We start from the raw sequence: 19463 nt of genomic DNA, 5'->3' as shown, positions 1-19463 counted from the left end.
TACCTTTCCATGCTATCCAAGTATTTTTTTTTCCTGAGGTGGGCTTCCTCAAGCTGTGGGTTCCACTGAAAAATGTTAGCAGCTACTTAATTAGCCAGTGCTTATATGGCACATTACATTTCCCATATATTGGTGTTTCAAATAGCAAATTATGTACCCTTTGCACGTCTGAAAGAAAACGTAATATATTCGGCTAGGAACATCACTCTTGATTTGCCCATATACTGTGTAAGCAAACACAGTGAAGCTGTCTGCGGGTACTAGAGCCCAGGAGTGAGTCTGCTGATAAGCACGCATCATCGCCTCAGCTGAAGGAGGAAGTGAGGAGACGGGCGGGCCCTCGAAGCTAAATATCAAGCGTGTAAGGCTCCTTGCTGCCTGAGTGTCCCTTTGTCCCTCCTCTCTCCGTCCGCACAGCCCCAATGACAACAGGGACCTCCGGACCCATGCCATCCTGATCTCGGCCCCAGCATGCCGGAGCCAGAGCCGGACAGGAGCAGGAAAGCCCAGCCAGAGGGTGAAAAGGCAGATGCGGCTGGAAGCCAGCATGGCACGGCTGGGGTCCTGGGTAAGGCTGGTGCCAGCTTAGAATAAAGCCTAGAAATAAAGCAGGGGGATGCGTTTAGCCAGCAGGCATGCCGCGGCAGGTGCACGGGGGTCTCCTGCAGGCAGTGCTGGAGGTCAGTGACGGCCGGTGTGGCAGCATGTGTATATAAGCAGTGATGTCAGTGTGTGTTGGCCTCTCTGCAGTAGCACCTTGGTCATGCTGTGTGTGTGAGGGAAGGACATGGGCTGAGGATGCAGGGCTTTGTCATATTGCTGTGTGTGTACTATAAGCAGCTCATGCTTCCTGCTGTATTCCACTAGTCATGTCTTGTGTACTTTATACGCTGCTGCTGGATGATCGCACATCCTGCATTCATACACGAGGAGGAGAGATAGATGACCTGCTGTCTCTTTTCCCGTCCAGTAGTCATGATTTGCCAGCACATGCAGCAATGGTGTGCCCTGCTCTGTGCCGTCTGCTGCCCTTCTGTGCATCGCCTACTGCAGCCTCCTATGCGTGCATTTCATAGGGATGTGCACAGAATTGTTTGGAATGCACCTTTTAGCACTGCAGTGACTGTTTCGTCTACATATACCCATTTTATGGGTGCCCAGTGTCAACTGCACTGCACACACTGCTCTCACTGCTCTGTGCACCAATGTCTCCACATAGGGGTGTAGCTTGTGTCTGAAAGTAGTTTGTCCATCCATGTCTTACCTAAAATAGAATGTCAGCTGGAGAGCTATGCAGGTGTCAGAAAATGCAACTAACTGTCATTTCCTGTTGTATAATATACACATATTTGTTGATTTATAGTGTTTATGGATGTATTTATTTAGTCTTATTACTTTTATTAGACTATTATTTATTAGACTATTTTATGTACTCAAATGTTTTAGGTTATACTAGTTCAAGATGGTCAATGAGACGCTAAAACTGGCGTGCATGCAGAATTCTTGAAAATTGTATGCAATTTGGAATTGGACCAGTCAGATGCACGTCCGATTAGTTTTGAATAGCTCAATTCCATGCTTGTTTTTACAGTGATGAAAGTCTAGAGGGCTGCATATAAGTGTGTTTTACAATGTGCGGTTTTTCAAACCGCACAACTTGCTGCATATTTTTTTAAAAAGCAGAGCGAGGACTACTTTACATGCGTTTTCGATGTTTTTTTTTTTTAATATACTGTATTTTACTATATTCATAAAGGTGAAAAAAATGAAAGCGCAAAAACACAGAAATGCATACACGAAATGCAAATACATACAAAAACCCACTGAAACATTAAACACACAATGCTGAAAAAGCATGATTTTCCGCACTGCCTAGTGTGCTCCTAGCCTCAAAATGCGGCACCTCGGTATTTCCCTGCAGAAGATAATAAATACCATACATATGGGGGACCAATGGCGCAGTCCTCCTGTAAATATCTAATGCTAATCACCCCACCAATTGCCAACTGTATTATGGACCTCCCTTATATATTTTCATATATACCGTAGGTGCTGAGTTGTTTAAGTAATGTTGGATTTTTAAAGTTGCATAATTTATTCTGTACTTCAGTGGTTGGCCACACAGAAATTTTTCTTTTTATTTTTGTGGCCAGTTTGATCACTTTTACTGAATCACCCTCTAGTGCTCTCAACATACCAAATCAATCATATTTTGTCAATTTGGGGCAGTCCATTGGCATGTTGAAAGATCCCAATTGAGCAGGTTGGGAGAGAAGCAGTGTGGGACCAAGGGTCACATGGCATTGCACTACAATAATTAGGGATGGCCAATGGGGTGCAAATAATCTTGAGCTGATGCAGGATTTTGCAAAAATATGCAGCCTGAAAATGCACCAATTGGATCATGCTGAGGTGGGTTTCTATTGGTCTGTTTTCAAGCTGAATAAATTTGCATATAGAATTTTAAAAAATCTTGTGTCAATTTGGGATTATTTGCATCTCACTGACCATCCCTACCAACCAATTGCTTGTCATATACCGGGCCATTGTCATTGTGTATGGCTAGAACTTTTGAATGTGTTATTTTCATTCACAGCAGTGTTTCTTAACACTATTAAAACATGCATCCATTTATGAAAGATGTTTGCTGGGTACCCCTTATTGTGGATAATATCTGACGTTCCTTTTGCCACATGTATATTTGGTGGTAGTAGTAGTAGTAGTAGTACTCAGGGAGGATGCTCATTAGTTCACTTAGTAGTGGACCAATGATATTCTTCACTTCTCAGGGAGGATTCCCATTGGTCTTTTGCAAATCAGTGGGAGCCTGATACTTGTGGCCAGGCTCTGAGATCTGTATACCAGCATTCCCAGCATGCAGGGACCTGAATGGACAAAGGTGCTGACCGGAACTCTGTGGGTTGCGTGGCGGAAAGGAAACGGAAAACCGGATGAATAACTGATGCCCAATGTAACAAACTGATCCTTTTTTATTTATCCGGTATAGTGTAAACCCAGCTGTCTACATACTGGTACATGTGGGAGATTAAGATCCAGTTCTATGTTATGTCCCCCAATGCACCCTAAATTATAGATCCATTTCATTTCTTTTTTAGAGATTTCTCTCACTTTGTGGCAACCCTTCCAACTACTGTATATTGCACCCTTTCCAAACCACAAACTAAGATGTTTGGGATTACTTTGATGGTACAGTCTGAAATGTTCTGATACACTGTACCCACTTTTTATGTTTCTGACATGTTCTCCAACCCTTTTTTTTACAGTTCTTGTTGTTATTCCCACATAAGCACCATAGAAGATATACCACACCTCTGCTGTTACATGTTATATTTTGTTGTATCTTAAAATTACATTGATTTGTGTGGGATACCACTTCACTTATTCTGCTACCATTGGCCTCCTCGCATGCTTTGCAATTACAGCATGGGAAGAAACTCTTTTGGGCCCAGAAAGGTACCCAGAAGTTGTTACAGAAGCTAGTCAGTAACAGCTTTACTGTAACAAAATAAGACATCTGCTACACAAAAACAGTCCGAAAACATGCCTACAATCGCTCTGAAATCTGCTTAAAAACCACTAGCGTTTTGCGGACCTGCTAGAGGTTTTCGGTGTGCACTGGGCCTTAGTGTGACATTTGCCGAAATCCTGCCTTGAGTCAATCACTAACCGACTGTGGTTTAAAAGGAACCCAAGTTGACATATGGAGGCTGCCATAGTTACTTCCTTTTAAACAATACTAGTTGCCTGGCAGTCCTGCCGATCTTTCTGATCAGCAGTTTCTGAAACCAGCATGCAGTGAATCCAGTCAGATTTTATAGTAAGGGTGCGATTCCACTTGAGCGGCGCGAGTCTGCGAGACGCCCGCCGGCTCTTCCGGGTCTGCGGGGAAAGCAGACGAATCCCATCAGCCGTGCCATGCACAGCTATGAGATCCGCAGCCTCCCACGGCGATTCGGATGGAAAAGCCGGCCGAATCGCTAGTGGTAGCGATTCGGCCGGCGTTACCATTGCACCCTATGGAAGAGTTTCCACGCACTATTTGCCTGCGGGGAAACTCTGCGGATTCGCTGCGGTTTCCGCTCAAGTGGAGACGCGCCCTCAAAGTATTGGAGGCAGAGGATCAGCAGGACAGCCAGGCAGATTGCATTGTTTAACCACTTCCCGTCCTAACTACAGTATATTCACATCGTTGTAAGTGGCTCCAGAAAGCCACAGGACGTAAATATACGTTCACTTTAGTGAGCACAGCGTGCATGCTAGCACGTGTCTGGGCTCATTAACACCCCTCCCTCTAACTACACTAATTAAGGATTACCTCCCGGGGGTCCGATCCTCTCACCCCCTGCCCGATCCTCAGTAATTTAGCACCCCCCCCCCCCTTCTTCCCCATGCTGCGATCGGGCAGCATGGAGGATTCACATGTAAACAACATACCTCACCTCGTTCCAGCGCGATCAGCCTCCCCTCCGTGCAGTTACCTCTGCCTGCCTCTCTATGCCGAATGGATCGGGTCCCTGCTTGATGACGTCATCAAGCCGGGACCCGATCCATTCGGCATAGAGAGGCAGGTAGTGGTAATGCATGGAGAGGAGGCTGATCGCACGCTGGAACGAGGCGAGGTGAGCTGTTTACATGCTGACCCTGCTCGATCAGAGCATGGGGAAGATGGGGGGGTGTTTAGCAGTTGGGCACACATGGGTATCTTGGGGGGCACAAAGGGTGACACCTGGCTATCTATAGGGGGCGGGAGGGGCAAAGAGGCACACTTGGCTATCTATGGGGGGGGGGCAAAGGGTCTGGCTATCTATGGGGAGGGGGAAATAAAGCAGCACATCTGACTACCTATGGGGGAAGGGGGGCTTAAGCAGCACATCTGGCTATCTTGTGTGTGTGTGTGTGTGTGTGGGGGGGGGGTCAAAGAGACACATGTAGCTTTTTATATGGGGCGGGGCTAATAGAGGCACATCTGGCTATACTGGGGAGTTAAAGGGGCAAATCTGGCTAATAAAGGGGCACATCTGGCCTTTTTATATAGGGGAGGGGCTAATAAGGGGGACATCTGGCTATCTATGCTGGAGGAGATTAAGGGGCACACTTGGCTATCTATGGGGGGTGGAGGCGAATAAAGGGGCACATCTGGCTAACTATGGGGGTGGGAGCTAATAAATGGGCCTAGGTTTTTTTTTGTTTGTTTTTTTTGTTTTTTTTTTTAAATATGTATGCCTTGAGAGTATGTTACAGTTATTTTGGCAAATACGGCTTGTGATTACTGATAAAGTGCAATGCAAAAAAATTGGAAAAAAAAACGCCTTTATTTACAAATAATACATAGTTGCCATACATTGTACTAGGGACATAAATTAATTGTTGAAATAAACAGGACACATGGGCAAATAAATGTGTGGGCTTTATCTACAGTAAAACTTTTTAATTTTTAACCAGCTGAGCGGTCTGGACGAGCTCAGCTCGTCCAACACCGCCAGCGGCTGCCGCTCAGGCCCTGCTGGGCCGATTTTAACGAAATAAAAAGCAGCACACGCAGCCGGCACTTTGCCAGCCGCGTGTGCTGCCTGATCGCCGCGAGCAGCGGCGAAAGAGGGCCCCCCTAGCCGCCTGAGCCCAGCGTAGCCGGAACAAAAAGTTCCGGCCAGCGCTAAGGGCTGGATCGGAGGCGGCTGACGTCAGGACGTCGGCTGACGTCGATGACGTCACTCCGCTCGTCGCTATGGCGACGATATAAGCGAAACAAGGAAGGCCGCTCATTGCGGCCTTCCTTGTTTATTCTGGGCGCCGGAGGCGATCGGAAGATCGCCTCCGGAGCGCCCTCTAGTGGGCTTTCATGCAGCCAACTTTCAGTTGGCTGCATGAAATAGTTTTTTTTTTATTTAAAAAAAACCCTCCCGCAGCCACCCTGGCGATTTAATCAGAACGCCAGGGTGGTTAAACTGTAAGTGCTGAAAACAGAAAAATGACTTTTCATTTTTTTTTCTCCTTATTCCCTTTAAAATGCATGCAAAATAAAATAATTCTTAGCAAAATATACCACCAAAAGAAAGCCTCATTGGTGGGAAAAAAAACAAGGTATAGATAATTTATGTGTGATAAGTACTGACAAAGTTATTGGCTAATGAATGGGAGGCGTGTGAAATGTGGAAAATTGGTTGGGATTTTTAGGGGGAAAACCCTAGGGTAGTGTAATGATCGGTGGTAGCACACAGAGAGAATCTGATTATTGGTGATCTGCAGTATCACCAAGAATACAGATATATACCTGATTATTGATGAGCTGCAGAATCACCAATAATACAGATATAGTACTAACCTCTGGACACCTGTGTATATCGTGAGTGTTTGGTGCAACAGTATACTTTGAGTAATCCACCTGATGAGCAGGTGGTCATTGGCAGTGTGGGCAACACTGCTATTTGAAAAGCACGAGAACCCTCCAGCAGCCTGAGATCTTCCAAGGTAGGGCTGCACGATTTCTCGGTTTTAAACCGAAACCGCGGTTCCTGTGAAGACGATCTGGGGATTGTCTGTATCCGGCGGTTTTCGGTTTTAAATGAGCGGGGGCGGGAGAGGCGCGTCCAGTGCAGAGCGGCACACAGTTCTAGGTAGGTACGCCGTACAGGACTCGAGGGGCGGATCCAGTGGAAGAAGCAGTGCATATTTATGATGCTAATGAGCCGGGCAACGGAGGGAGGGAGTCCAGAGCGGCGCTTCACACACAGCTTCACCAATCGCTGGATAGCAATGGAATGACGGAGGCGGTAGGCGGAGCTGTACGCTCTAGTACAGCTCCGCCTACCGCTGCCGTCATACCATCGCTATTCAGTGATTGGTGAAGCTGTGTGTGAAGCGCCGCTCCGGACTGGACTCTCCTCCCTCCGCTGCCCGGCTCATTAACATCATATATATGCACTGCTTCTGCCACTGGATCCGCCCCCCCGAGTCCCGTACGGCGTACCTACCGACCTATACTGGGCACTTTACTAGCTATACTGGGGCACTACCTATTCATACTGGGCAGTGGCACTATAGTGGCTATACTGGGCACTATACTGGGGCACTATACTAACTATACTGGGGCACTATACTAGCTATACTGGGGCACTATACTAGCTATACTGGGGCACTATACTAGCTATACTGGGGCACTATACTAGCTATACTGGGGCACTATACTAGCTTTACTGGGGCACTATACTAGCTTTACTGGGGCACTATACTAGCTATACTGGGGCACTATACTAGCTATACTGGGGCACTATACTAGCTATAGTGGGGCACTACCTATTCATACTGGGCAGTGGCACTATAGTGGCTATACTGGGCACTATACTGGGGCACTATACTAGCTATACTGGGGCACTATACTAGCTATACTGGGGCACTATACTAGCTATACTGGGGCACTATACTGGGGCACTATACTAGCTATACTGGGGCACTATACTAGCTATAGTGGGGCACTATACTGGGACACTATACTAGCTATACTGGGGCACTATACTGGGGCACTATACTAGCTATACTGGGGCACTATACTGGGACACTACGCTAGCTATACTGGGGCAACTATGCTAGCCATGCCGCCACACCCAAGCCCCCCCCCCCCAAAACCCGCTGTGCACAGCACTGTACACTACACTAGGATGACACCCCTCCCCCCCCCCCCCCCAGTCCCCAGAGAAAAAATTTGGTCAGAAAGTGGTCCCTGGGCCGGAAAAGGTTGGGGACCCCTGCCGGACGCCACAGTCCACACACTATTGTTCAAGCTCAGGGGTACATTGTGAATTTAGTGCTAAAGCTTGTTTTGGAAAAAAATTGTGAAAAAAATCGAAGTCACAATTTTTGACAGAAAAATTGCAATTTTAATTTTTACCCAAAATCGTGCAGCCCTATTCCAAGGGGTGGAGTCTCAGGCTGAAGTAGGAAGGGTCAGAGAGTGAGTGACACCTGAAGGTAGATGTCACTAACTGATCTGGAGACTATCTCCTAAAGAGGTAAGATAGCTCTCGAGGTCGGGAAAGCCGGGTCGGCAACACACGGACAAATAAAGTACAAAGACAGAAGGCTGGTTCAGTATCCAAGACAGGCAGGGTTGGCAACAGGTAATCAGATATGCGTGGTACCGAATCAGCGAGCGGAGGGATAGTCAGGTAAGCAATAGGTCATAACAGATATCAAACAATTCCTAGTCTTTGGTGTGCGGTCCATGGTCTCTACACCCTGGAACTAGTCTGATGTATAACAGAATGATAACACAAGTTCCCTAGTCTTGGGTGTGAGGTCCATGGTCTCTACACCCTGGAACTAGTCTGACGTATAACAGAATAATAATACAGTAGTTATCTGGCTCAGTGTGAATTCCCAGGTCCTCCTGGTTCAAACACACTGTTGGATCTGACTAAGGTCTGAGTGCTTCCACGTAGTGTTCGCAACGGCAGACAACTTGTGACTGTCCAGCCGTAACTATATATAGAGTAGCGCTCTCTGGCGCCACCCCTAAGTGATAGACCAATAGCCACTAGTTCTTCTGAGGTCAGCTGACCAGCCTGGTCAGCTGATTTCCCCCCCCCCCCTTGGCCATCTTAAAAGTTCTGCCTCTCAGCGCGCGCTTGTATTCCTGAAGCTGTGTGAACTACCAGACCCAGCCACACGCAGCTGCGTGCAAACCGCCGCACTGGACGCGGAACCAGCCGCCCCGCTATCAGTACATGCGGTGGCCCTTCCGCGTTCACTCCCAGTACCAGACGCATGCCTCTGTGTGTAACCCGCCGCGCTGGACGCGGAATTAGCCGCTTTGCTGTCAGCACACGCGGCGGCTTTTCCGCATTCTCTCACAGGTAGGAGAAAAAAATTAAGAAAAGTGTGTGTGTGTGTATATGTATATATGTATATATGTATATATATATATATATATATATATATATATATATATATATATATATATATATATATCTCTATCTATCTATCTCTCTCTATATATGCCTCCATGGCCCATGTGCAAATGTAATTCACTGTTTCTCCTAAGTTTTCTTGTAAATATAATGCCTATTCAACCAAGCTGAAAATGTATTTTAAAGAGAGGATAAAAAATGATCTCCAAGGAGAAAACTCAGGAGAAAAAGTGAATTGCATATGGGCCCATATGTCTGTTACCTCAGGTAACCTTTAAGGATACCCGAGGTGACATGTGACATGATGAGATAAACAAGCGTCTGTACAGTGCCAAGCACAAAAATAGCTGTGCTGTGTTCCTTTTTTTTTCTCTCTGCCTGAAAAAGGTAAACATCAGGTATGTAAGTGGCAGTTCCTGTCTGGGTCAGGACTGAGTCAGACTACAGTGTGACCCTCACTTATAAGAAATAACAACTATAACACACTTTCCTAGCAGAAAATGGCTCAAGAGCAGGAAAGAGATACGAAGTTCATAGATTTTTGCTCTAGCATACGTCAATGAATGTTTCATTGAGTAAAAAGAATTAAAACAGTTAAAAACTTGAAAAGTAGATTTAAATATAAAATAAAACTGGAATATCTTAAGTCATTTTTAGTAGCAGGAAGATAGATACAATTGTTTATTTCATTAGTTTATTTTCACCTTGGGTGTCCTTTATAGTGTACCAGAGCTGATGAAAGGTAAAGTTTTTATACATACCTGGGGCTTGCTCCAGCTCCATAAACTTGGATCCCTCCCACGCCGCCGTCCTCTGCTGCTCGCAGCTCTGGCACCAGGTCCGCCACTTCAGCCAGTCGCTGCCAGTCTGCGCAAGAGAACTTGATAGCATTCAGTTATAAAACAATAGAGCAAAGAAGCAGTGTATTTGTGGTTTATAGCAGTATAACATGTTGTACAGTGGCCATACACTTATAGATTTGCTGCAGATTCGACCATCAAATAGACTTCAGTCAGATGTCTGTCAGGTCGAATCTGACAGGAATCTGATGTGTGCCACACACTAGGAACAGATTTCCAATAGATTTCAGAATGAAATCTATTGGAAATCGATCTAAATGCATTATTGGACCATTAGATCCAATGCAACTCTATGGGTCATCGATCTACTGCCAGCAGCCGATCGACCTAGATTTTCCATCCTGTCCGATAGATCAAATTGAAATCGGCCACAAATCCATCGATAGAATCAATTTGTGATCGATCAATGGTTGAAATCGACCAGTGTATGGGCCCCTTTAGACAGCGTCTGCATAATATCCCAGCATACGTACAGGCTGGTGGTATTTTAATGGTGCAGTTTACACTTAGGTTTGTGCTCCTGCCCATTAGATCTTCAGCCCTGGGATCTCTATGCCCTTGTCATGCTGCAAAAGCCCAGAAGGTATTGGCCCAATAGATGCCTGTGGATGTTTTCCTGAACACTAGGTCTGTGTCAAGAGGCATATGAAGGTCATACATGTTTGAGGGCCCGTTTCCACTATCGCGAATCTGCATGCGTTTCCTGCATGCAGATTCGCATAGCCAATACAAGTGAATGGGCCTGTTTCCACTTGTCAGTTTTCCTGAGCGTTTTTCTGTGCAGGATTTTTCTGCACGGCAGAGCCCTCAGAATTCGCTTGCGTGTGGAATGCAGGCGAATCGCTACTAATGTATTTAATAGGGAATTCGCATGCTGTTTTGGTATGCGAATTTTCATGCAAATTCGCATGAAATCAATGGAAAAGCACACCGGCATTGACATGGTTAAATTCGCATACATCGTCATCCATGCGAATTTGCATGCGAATTTGCCGCAGCGATTTCGCAACGCAATAGTGGAAACGGGCCCTCAGCTTTTTAAGCTAAGGTTAATTTGTATTGGTGCATTTACTTACCCTACAGTAAAGCTGACCATACACTTGATGATTTCCAAAGTATCAATTCAGAAGAAATCTATTCCTACCATACATTGCCCATCAATTTCCAATAGATTTCAGCATGGAAATTAAAAATCAATCGAACTGCAGAGTTGAACTGTTCAATGCAATGCAGAACTAAAGGCCATCAATCTGCCAATGCTCTTGCAATGCCCACAATTGTTTGTTTTACATTTTTCATCCTGATTGATCAATTTTGACTAGAAATTGATCGAAATTATCTATCTGACATTTTGTGGAATTTTTTAGGCAGATGAATCGAATCTACAAGGAATGAAATAAGAAAATCTATGAGTGTATGAGCAGCTTAAAGCGGACCCAAACCAAACATTTTTTTTTAATTCAAAATATTTAGTTGCACCACTCTGACACTTAGGCCTAGTGCACACCAGAGCGGTTCTGCTGCGGTTTGCGATCCGCTTGCGGGTGCGGATCCGCCAAGGTAATGTATTTCAATGGGCTGGTGCACACCAGAGCGGGAGGCGTTTTGCAGAAGCGCATACTCCCGGGCTGCTGCAGATTTTGGATTGCGGATGCGTTTCTGCCTCAATGTTAAGTATAGGAAAACCGCAAACCGCTCTGAAAAACGGCACTTCAGAGCGGTTTGCCAGGCGTTTTTTGTTACAGCAGCTGTTCAGTAACAGCTTTACTGTAACAATACATGAAATCTACTACACCAAAAACGCTTCACAAAACCGCAAAATGCTAGCTGAAACGCTACAGAAAAAGAAGAAAAAGTTTCAAAATCTGCTAGCATTTTGCGGATCTGCTAGCGGTTTTTGGAGTGCACCAGCCATACAAAGATAAATAAACACTCCTTCAAGCCTATGAGCATTTCAGTGACTGCTTTACACCCTTCTCTTTTCATAACTAGGGTTATACAGGTGGCAGCCATTAGCAATTCCTCCTTTGCCGGACACCTACTCCACCAGTTTGCCGGATCCTGTCCCGGCAATTTGAAAGGAAGGGAGGGGTTTCTCCAATAAATGTAAAATATTTTATATGTGTCATCATGCAGCTGAAAAAAGGCTGCTATTTATTATAATTTAGAAAATAGATTTTATTTCTGAAATCTTGTACTTTTAGGCTGCTTACACACTAAGACGCTCCCCCAACGCACAGCAATGTAACAAAAGTGGGCTGTTCACACAGCCCACGTTGCGTTACATGTAACGCTGCACGCTCTGCCGAAAGTGCAGCATGCTACGGCGTTAGAGCGGCTATAGCCGCTTTAGACTGTTTGCACATGCTCAGTGGGGGGCGGAGAGGAGGCGGGGAGATGCAGCTACAGTAGCCGCGCACATGGCTACTTAATATTCACTGCACTGGCGGCCGCTGATTGGCCGGCGGGACCACGTGATGCGGAGTGTCTCGCTTCGCATCACGTGGTCCCGCCGGCCAATCAGCGCCACTCTGGGAGACCTTATACGGATAGAGCCGCCTCACTCTACCGTCCTCTCCCGCACCACCATACGTTGCGTTAGGTGCACGTTATGCGACCTTAACGTAGCACCTAACACATCGTCTTGGTGTGCAAGTAGCCTTAATTTGGGTCCACTTTAACCTCCTTGACGGTTATCCCGAGCAGGAGGATTTCTCAGGCCCCGCTGGCCCGATTTGCATAATTCTTTTTTCCTACATGCAGCTAGCACTTTGTTAGCTGCGTGTGGTACGCGATCGCCGCCGCTACCCGCCGCGCCGAGCCGCCCCCCGCCTCCAGACCCCTGCCAGGCAGCGCTTAGGGGTAAATTGGGATTCCCTCTGACGTCCCGACGTCCATGACGTCATCTCAGCTTACTCTGATCGCCGGAAGCGATCGGAGTGGGTGGGGGGATGCCGCCGCTCAGCGGCTATCATGTAGCGAGCCCTGGGCTCGCTACATGATTTGAAGAAAATAAAACATTAAAAAAAAGTGCTGCGCTGCCTCCTTGCCGGCGTGAATTGGACCGGCAAGGAGGTTAAGTGATTTTTTTTTTTCCTGAGAATGTTCTATTCAGTTAAATTTATCCTTCACATAAATGACTGGGTAGTATAACAATCTTGGCAAAATTAGTCTTTTTTTTAACTTTTAAGAGCTGAACATTTATTAGTACTTTTTCTGAGCAGTGTTTCTCACTCTCGCGCTTCCTTCTCTCTTCCCAAGTCCTGATTAGAGATGATTAATGCTCCTTGGAGTATTTCAACTGCAGTAAAATGCATGGAAAAGTATGCAATCAATTTGATAAGGTGATTGATTTGTATTTCTCTAATTGACTAGTGGCAGTCACGACTGTGTCTTTCTTCCCTTCCATTATGAGGTAAAACAGAAGTAAGGCATGATCATATTATTGTAACCCAAAAGTCAGGGTTAAAGGACAACTATCGTGAGAAAATGAAATTTTAAAATGCATTCATAATAATGTACATTTCTCCCAGAGTAAAATGCACTACTTATTACTTTTTTTTTTCCTAGGTCGCTATCGCTTACAGTAGGTAATGAAAATCTGTTTTTATACTAGACTAGACTATCGCCTCATGGGGGACTTGGTCAAACTGCCAAAACAGTATACAAATGCATAGGGAGGCTGGCTAGCATCTTTGTATAAATCCTTGGACTAGTCCATCCTAGATGGACTAGTCCAAAATCTGATCTGACAGTGATTTAATATAAATGACAACAACATAGAAAAAAAATGTACATTTTATATGTATGTATGTTAACCTGCCTGGCGTTCTATTAAGATCGCCAGGCAGGCTGCGGGAGGGTTTTTTTTTAATAAAAAAAAAACTATTTCATGCAGCCAACTGAAAGTTGGCTGCATGAAAGCCCACTAGAGGGCGCTCCGGAGGCGATCTTCCGATCGCCTCCGGCGCCCAGAATAAACAAGGAAGGCCGCAATGAGCGGCCTTCCTTGTTTTGCTTATATCGTCGCCATAGCGACGAGCGGAGTGACGTCATCGACGTCAGCCGACGTCGTGACGTCAGCCGCCTCCGATCCAGCCCTTAGCGCTGGCCGGAACTTTTTGTTCCGGCTGCGCAGGGCTCAGGCGGCTAGGGGGGCCCTCTTTCGCCGCTGCTCGCGGCGAATCGCCGCAGAGCGGCGGCGATCAGGCAGCACACGCGGCTGGCAAAGTGCCGGCTGCGTGTGCTGCTTTTTATTTCAGCCAAATCGGCCCAGCAGGGCCTGAGCGGCAGCCTCCGGCGGTACTGGACGAGCTGTGCTCGTCCAGACCGCCCAGCAGGTTAAATGTTACAATTTTTTCATGAGAATTGTCCATTTAAAATGACACTGAAGCGGTAAAACACAAACCTAGGATATAATTAATTGAATGTGTAGTACAGGTAATTCATAGAACATTAGAAAAAGAAAAGTGTCCTTTTTATTTTCAGTTATATAGTTACAATTATGTATATTTGCATCATTCTCTAATATTTGCAGTTTACAAACTATACTCTGTATTTTAATCTAAGAAAAAAAACAGGGCAGGAAAGTTCAGAGGGTCATTAGATCTGCAGTAAAAAAAATAGCATTGCTCTCTGACTAAATTAGTCGGAGAGCTCAGAGAAGCTGTTTTGCATAGATAACTGAAGTTTCTTAACCCTTCCTGTACTAGAACTACTGCTACTAATGTTGTTTTTCTTAGCTGTACTACACATACAATTCATTATATCATAAGTTCAATTTCACTTCAGATTCCCTTTTAAAAAGTAAAACTAAAAATCAATGCGTGTCAAGAATTCTCATAGGAGACTTTAATATATCCAGTCTAGGTGTATGTATGTATGTATGTATGTGTATATATATATATATATATATATATATATATATATATATATATATATATATATATATATATATATATATATATATATATATATATATATATATATATATATATATATATATATATATATATATATATATATATATATATACACACATACACACACACACACACACACACGTATGTTATGAAATTGGAAGTTATTTTTCACTGCGTTGTGTCTCTTGGTGCGCCGTTTTTGTCGCATACTGATGGAACGAAAACGGCGCATGCGTTACATTTAAAACAAAAAAAAAAAACATTACTGAGCATGTGCAACACACATAACACAGCAAATGTATTGCTAAACGCACAGCATGCAGCACTTCCTAAATATTGCTACAACGCAACGTGTGCACTGTGAATGTCGCACAGGCTTTGTATTGCTGTGCGTTAGTCTGCGTTATAAATTTTTTGAATGTGTGACTTTAATGTCCCACTGTGAAAGAGGCCTAAGGGTTGGAACTGAGATCTAGAGGTCTAATTTACCATATGACTAAAGCTGAGTACACACGTACGATAACGATCGTTCAAAAACGAACGATAACGACAATCGGAACGATAATCGTGCGTTCAAAAAGTGTGAACGATCGTTTTTGTGAACGATAACGATCGTTATCGTTCAATCGGACCGATCCAACCCGGCGGATTTTTTCGAAAGATAATCGTTCAATCGTTGCAGTGTGTACAAAGATCGTCCGATAACGCATGTTCTTATTGCCTGTCATAACGTCACTTCCGTTTGCGCACGCATTTTTTTATCGTTCGTCGTTCAGTACTTTATACTTATATCGTTCACGTGTGTACACAATCGTTCATTACGAACGATCTTTTCAGTCTAATTTGAATATCGTGTAAACGTCACGAATCGTTCGTAACGAACGATCTTTATCGGACGTGTATACGAACCTTAACTTTAATAGTCCTGTTTCCTGGACTTCTATGTAATTATAGTCTTCTTTCCTATTCTTCAATTAACTCAACTAGCACCTGGGTAGCTGTAATAATTGTGTGTTCACAGCTCAGTAAGTTGTATAGATTCGAACATTGTGCTATTGTGAATCGTGCTTGAACACCATAAAATTGAAAAATGAGAACAAAACTGGCAAAAACTGATTTATACCAATTACTCTTTATTAATACTTTTGCACTTTTACATAATGTACTTTGTGTAAAAATGGGTTCTTCGATAATCGCCCTTCGATTACCGCCGGCGTTTTGCAGGAGTGATTTTTCCGCGATTAACGTGGAAAACTCACTGGACACTGCAGCAATTTTTCCGCAATTGCGATTAGCGCTTCTATAGCACTAAATGCGATTGCCAGGAAATCGCCTGAAAATGGTGCAGGCTACACGTTTGCGTTTGCTGATTTGCATTAATCGCCGGTTAACGCAAATCGCCCAAGTGAGAATAGGCCCATGGGGTATTATCGCTTGAGCGTTTTGCCGAAATCACCGGCAAAACGCTCTAGTCTGAATGGGCCCTGAGGATGGTTTTACATCTATTTTTTTGCTTTGCGGTGGGGATATGATGCCCCTGCCACCGCAATGCAAAAAATGAAAAACGTATGAAGCTGGGGCAGAGTGCACGGACAGGGTCATATGTGGAGCGCCGCTTCCCCCTGCTCAGAGACATACTCCCCCCGGGCATGGATCGCATCACTGGGATTCTTGTCGGTACATGCATGTGCGCTGTGACACACTGCGGTCCGTAATTTACACTACGAACGTCACCCATAGACTACCATTACCCCTCGCACTGTGTGGTAAGTGTGGTGCTTGCGGTAACGCACTGTTGCCCTTGCGTCGGACTGGACACTTCCAGCGCACTGCAAGAGACCGCAGTAAGTGTGAAAGTCTCCATAGGCTTTCATTGCTTTTGTGCACCTTGCGGCAAAGTAGGATAACACAATGCAAGTTTAGCCTGCAAGTTTATAAGAGGCCTCAAGCTTACCAATGGGTGATTCAGCCCCAAATAGTTATTTTGTCTGATTTGAGAGAAATTTAGGCCTCCTTTCCACGAACTGTTAAGAGGCAGTGAAATGCCTCTCTAACTCTCTCAACTGCTCACTGGTGCCTGGTAACTGCTTGCTGAGCACATAGCTCAACAGTTCATGGAAAGGAGGCCTTAAAGAAAACCTGAACTGAAAATTAAAAGTCAAAATAAGCAAACACAAATCATACTTAACTTCCATGTAGTCTACTCCTCAGTGTCTTTCTCCTGTCCCGCATCCTATTTGTTCACTGTGATCAAGGGAATTTTCCGTCCTCCATTTTGAAAATGGCCATTACCCATAACCGCTTTCTGGTCAGCACACAGTTAAACTGTAACATCGCCCACTTGAGCCATATGGAAACATAGACATTACCTGGTACATCAGTTTTCCTCTCAGCTATAACTGGCAGCAACTGTGCAAGTTATGCAATGTTCATTTGAAGTTACCTCATGTGTTTCTTTTAAATATTTTTACTCAGTACAGGTTCTCTTTAAAGAAAACCTGTACTGAAAATTAAAAGTCAAAATAACCATACACAAGTCATACTTACCTGCTGTGTAGTCTACTCCTCAATCTCTTTCTCCTCTCCTGTGTCCTGTTTGTCCACTGTGATCAATGGAATTCTCTGTCCTCCATTTTGAAAATGGCCATTACCCCATAACAGCTTCCTGGTCAGCACACAGTTAAACAGTAACATCGCCCACTTGAGCCATAGGGAAACATGGACACATCAGGTCTCCTCTCAGCTGTAACAGACAGTAACTGATATATTTCAGTTCTGACAAAATGTTGTCAGAACTGGAAGGGATCACTGTAAGAAGAAAATGGTGAGCTTCTGAGAGGGACTGCTGGCAAAGTAACTATGTAATGTTCATTTGAAGTTACCTCATGTGTTTATTTTAAATAATTTTACTCAGTACAGGTTCCCTTTAAGGCTGCTTTCACAGTGGTAACGCTCCCCAACGCACAGCAATGTAACTGCAATGGGCTGTTCACAGTGCCCACGTTGCGTTACATTGTAACGCTGCACGTCAATCTAAAGTGCAGCATGCTACGGCGTTAGAGCGACTTTGCTGCGTTAGCCTGCTTGCACAGGCGCAGTGATTAGCCACATGGCTAATTAATATTCACTGCACTGTGCTGACGTCACTGGCGGGACCACGTGATGCGGAGTGTTCCGCTCACGTGGCCTCCACTAGCGCATGCGTACTATAGTACGCATCACGGACACATCAAAGAGCCGCTTAACGCGGCTCTTTGCTAACGTCCTCTGCCACCACCACCATGCGTTGCGTTAGGTGCACGTTATGCGGCCTTAACGTAGCACCTTAGTGTGAAAGAAGCCTAAAGGGAACCTGAACGAGTAAAATTATTTAAAATAAACACATGACGTAGCTGCAAATGAATATTACATACTAACCTCACCGTCAGTTCCATTTTCTTCTTACAGTGATCCCTTCCAGTTCTGACAAGATTTTGTCAGAACTGAAATATACCAGTTGCTGTCAGTTATATATCTGCATCTGTCAGTTACAACTGAATGTGCAAGGTAATGTCCATGTTTCCCTTTGACAGTGTGCTGACCAGGAAGTTGTTATGGGGTAATGGCCATTTTTAAAATGGACAGAAAATTCCATTGATCACAGTGGAGAAATGGGACGCAGGAGAGGAGAAAGTGGTTGAGGAGTAGACTACACGGGAGGTAAGTATGACCTGTGTATGGTTATTTTGACTTTTTATTTTCAGTACAGGTTCTCTTTAATGTTGTTAAAAATAATCTCTCCGTTTCAATCTGCAGCCAGCTTCTAAAACTGACCATAAGCCCATACTACTCTTTTTTGCTGCCCTCTTTTATTATACGTGTATGTATTTATTGCTAGTCTATTAGATGGGCAGGCAGCCAGGAGTTTAACATTTTTCTTTGGACGGCCTTTTACATTTAAGGCCTCTTTTCCACGGACTGTTGAACTGTGTTCTCAGCAAGCAGTTACCAGGCAGCAGCAAGCAGTTACCAGGCAGCAGCAAGCAGTTACCAGGCAGCAGCAAGCAGTTACCAGGCAGCAGCAAGCAGTTACCAGGCAGCAGCAAGCAGTTACCAGGCAGCAGCAAGCAGTTACCAGGCAGCAGCAAGCAGTTACCAGGCAGCAGCAAGCAGTTACCAGGCAGCAGCAAGCAGTTACCAGGCAGCAGCAAGCAGTTACCAGGCAGCAGCAAGCAGTTGTGAGAGTTTGAGAGGGATTTCACTGCCTATCAACTGTCCATGGAAAAAAGAGGCCTAAATAACTTTTCTAGTTTACCACTAAATTGTTTTTCCTCTTGTGCAAATTAATAATAAAAAGATAAAAAGTACAAGTCCTCAGAGATTCTCACATTGTAACCGCCGGTCCCTGTATTTCATGCAAATGGTGAAAGATGGCTTCAGTCGAGTCTTGCCACTGCTGATACTACTGAGGGCTCGTTTCCACTATTGCGGTGCAGAATCGCCTGGATTCCACCGCTGTTGAAATTCCATGAATTAGCATGCGGATGCGAATTTTTGCGCGTTTTTGCCGCGAATTCGCATGCGAATTCGCATAGGTGAGGGTATATGCGAAATTAACCATGTCACTGCCTGTTTGAATTACATTGGTACCTATGCGAATTCGCATGCAAATTCGCATGAAAATTCGCATACCATAGCCGCATGCGAATTTCCTATTAAATACATTAGCGGCGATTCGCATGCATTCCACTCGCAGGCGAATTCGTTGGCTCTTTTGT

General features: G+C 44.8%; 1 protein-coding gene across 6 annotated transcripts in view; it reads left to right on the top strand.

The window, feature by feature from the left end:
* The first annotated feature begins 338 nt into the window (after nucleotides 1-338).
* Nucleotides 339-19463, top strand: part of ANO8 (anoctamin 8) — a 192747-nt gene continuing 173622 nt past the window's right edge. For 5 of the 6 annotated variants that reach the window (XM_068234172.1, XM_068234173.1, XM_068234168.1 and 2 more), the window contains exon 1: nucleotides 339-568. In XM_068234172.1, the coding sequence (XP_068090273.1) occupies nucleotides 472-568 (97 nt within the window). In that variant the 5' untranslated portion in view covers nucleotides 339-471. The remainder of the gene's footprint in view (nucleotides 569-19463) is intronic. The other variant, XM_068234170.1, reaches the window with a different exon arrangement.

Source organism: Hyperolius riggenbachi, chromosome 1, assembly GCF_040937935.1.
Source record: "Hyperolius riggenbachi isolate aHypRig1 chromosome 1, aHypRig1.pri, whole genome shotgun sequence".
Taxonomy (NCBI): Eukaryota; Metazoa; Chordata; class Amphibia; order Anura; family Hyperoliidae; genus Hyperolius; species Hyperolius riggenbachi.
This window is presented reverse-complemented; position numbering and strand designations above follow the sequence as displayed.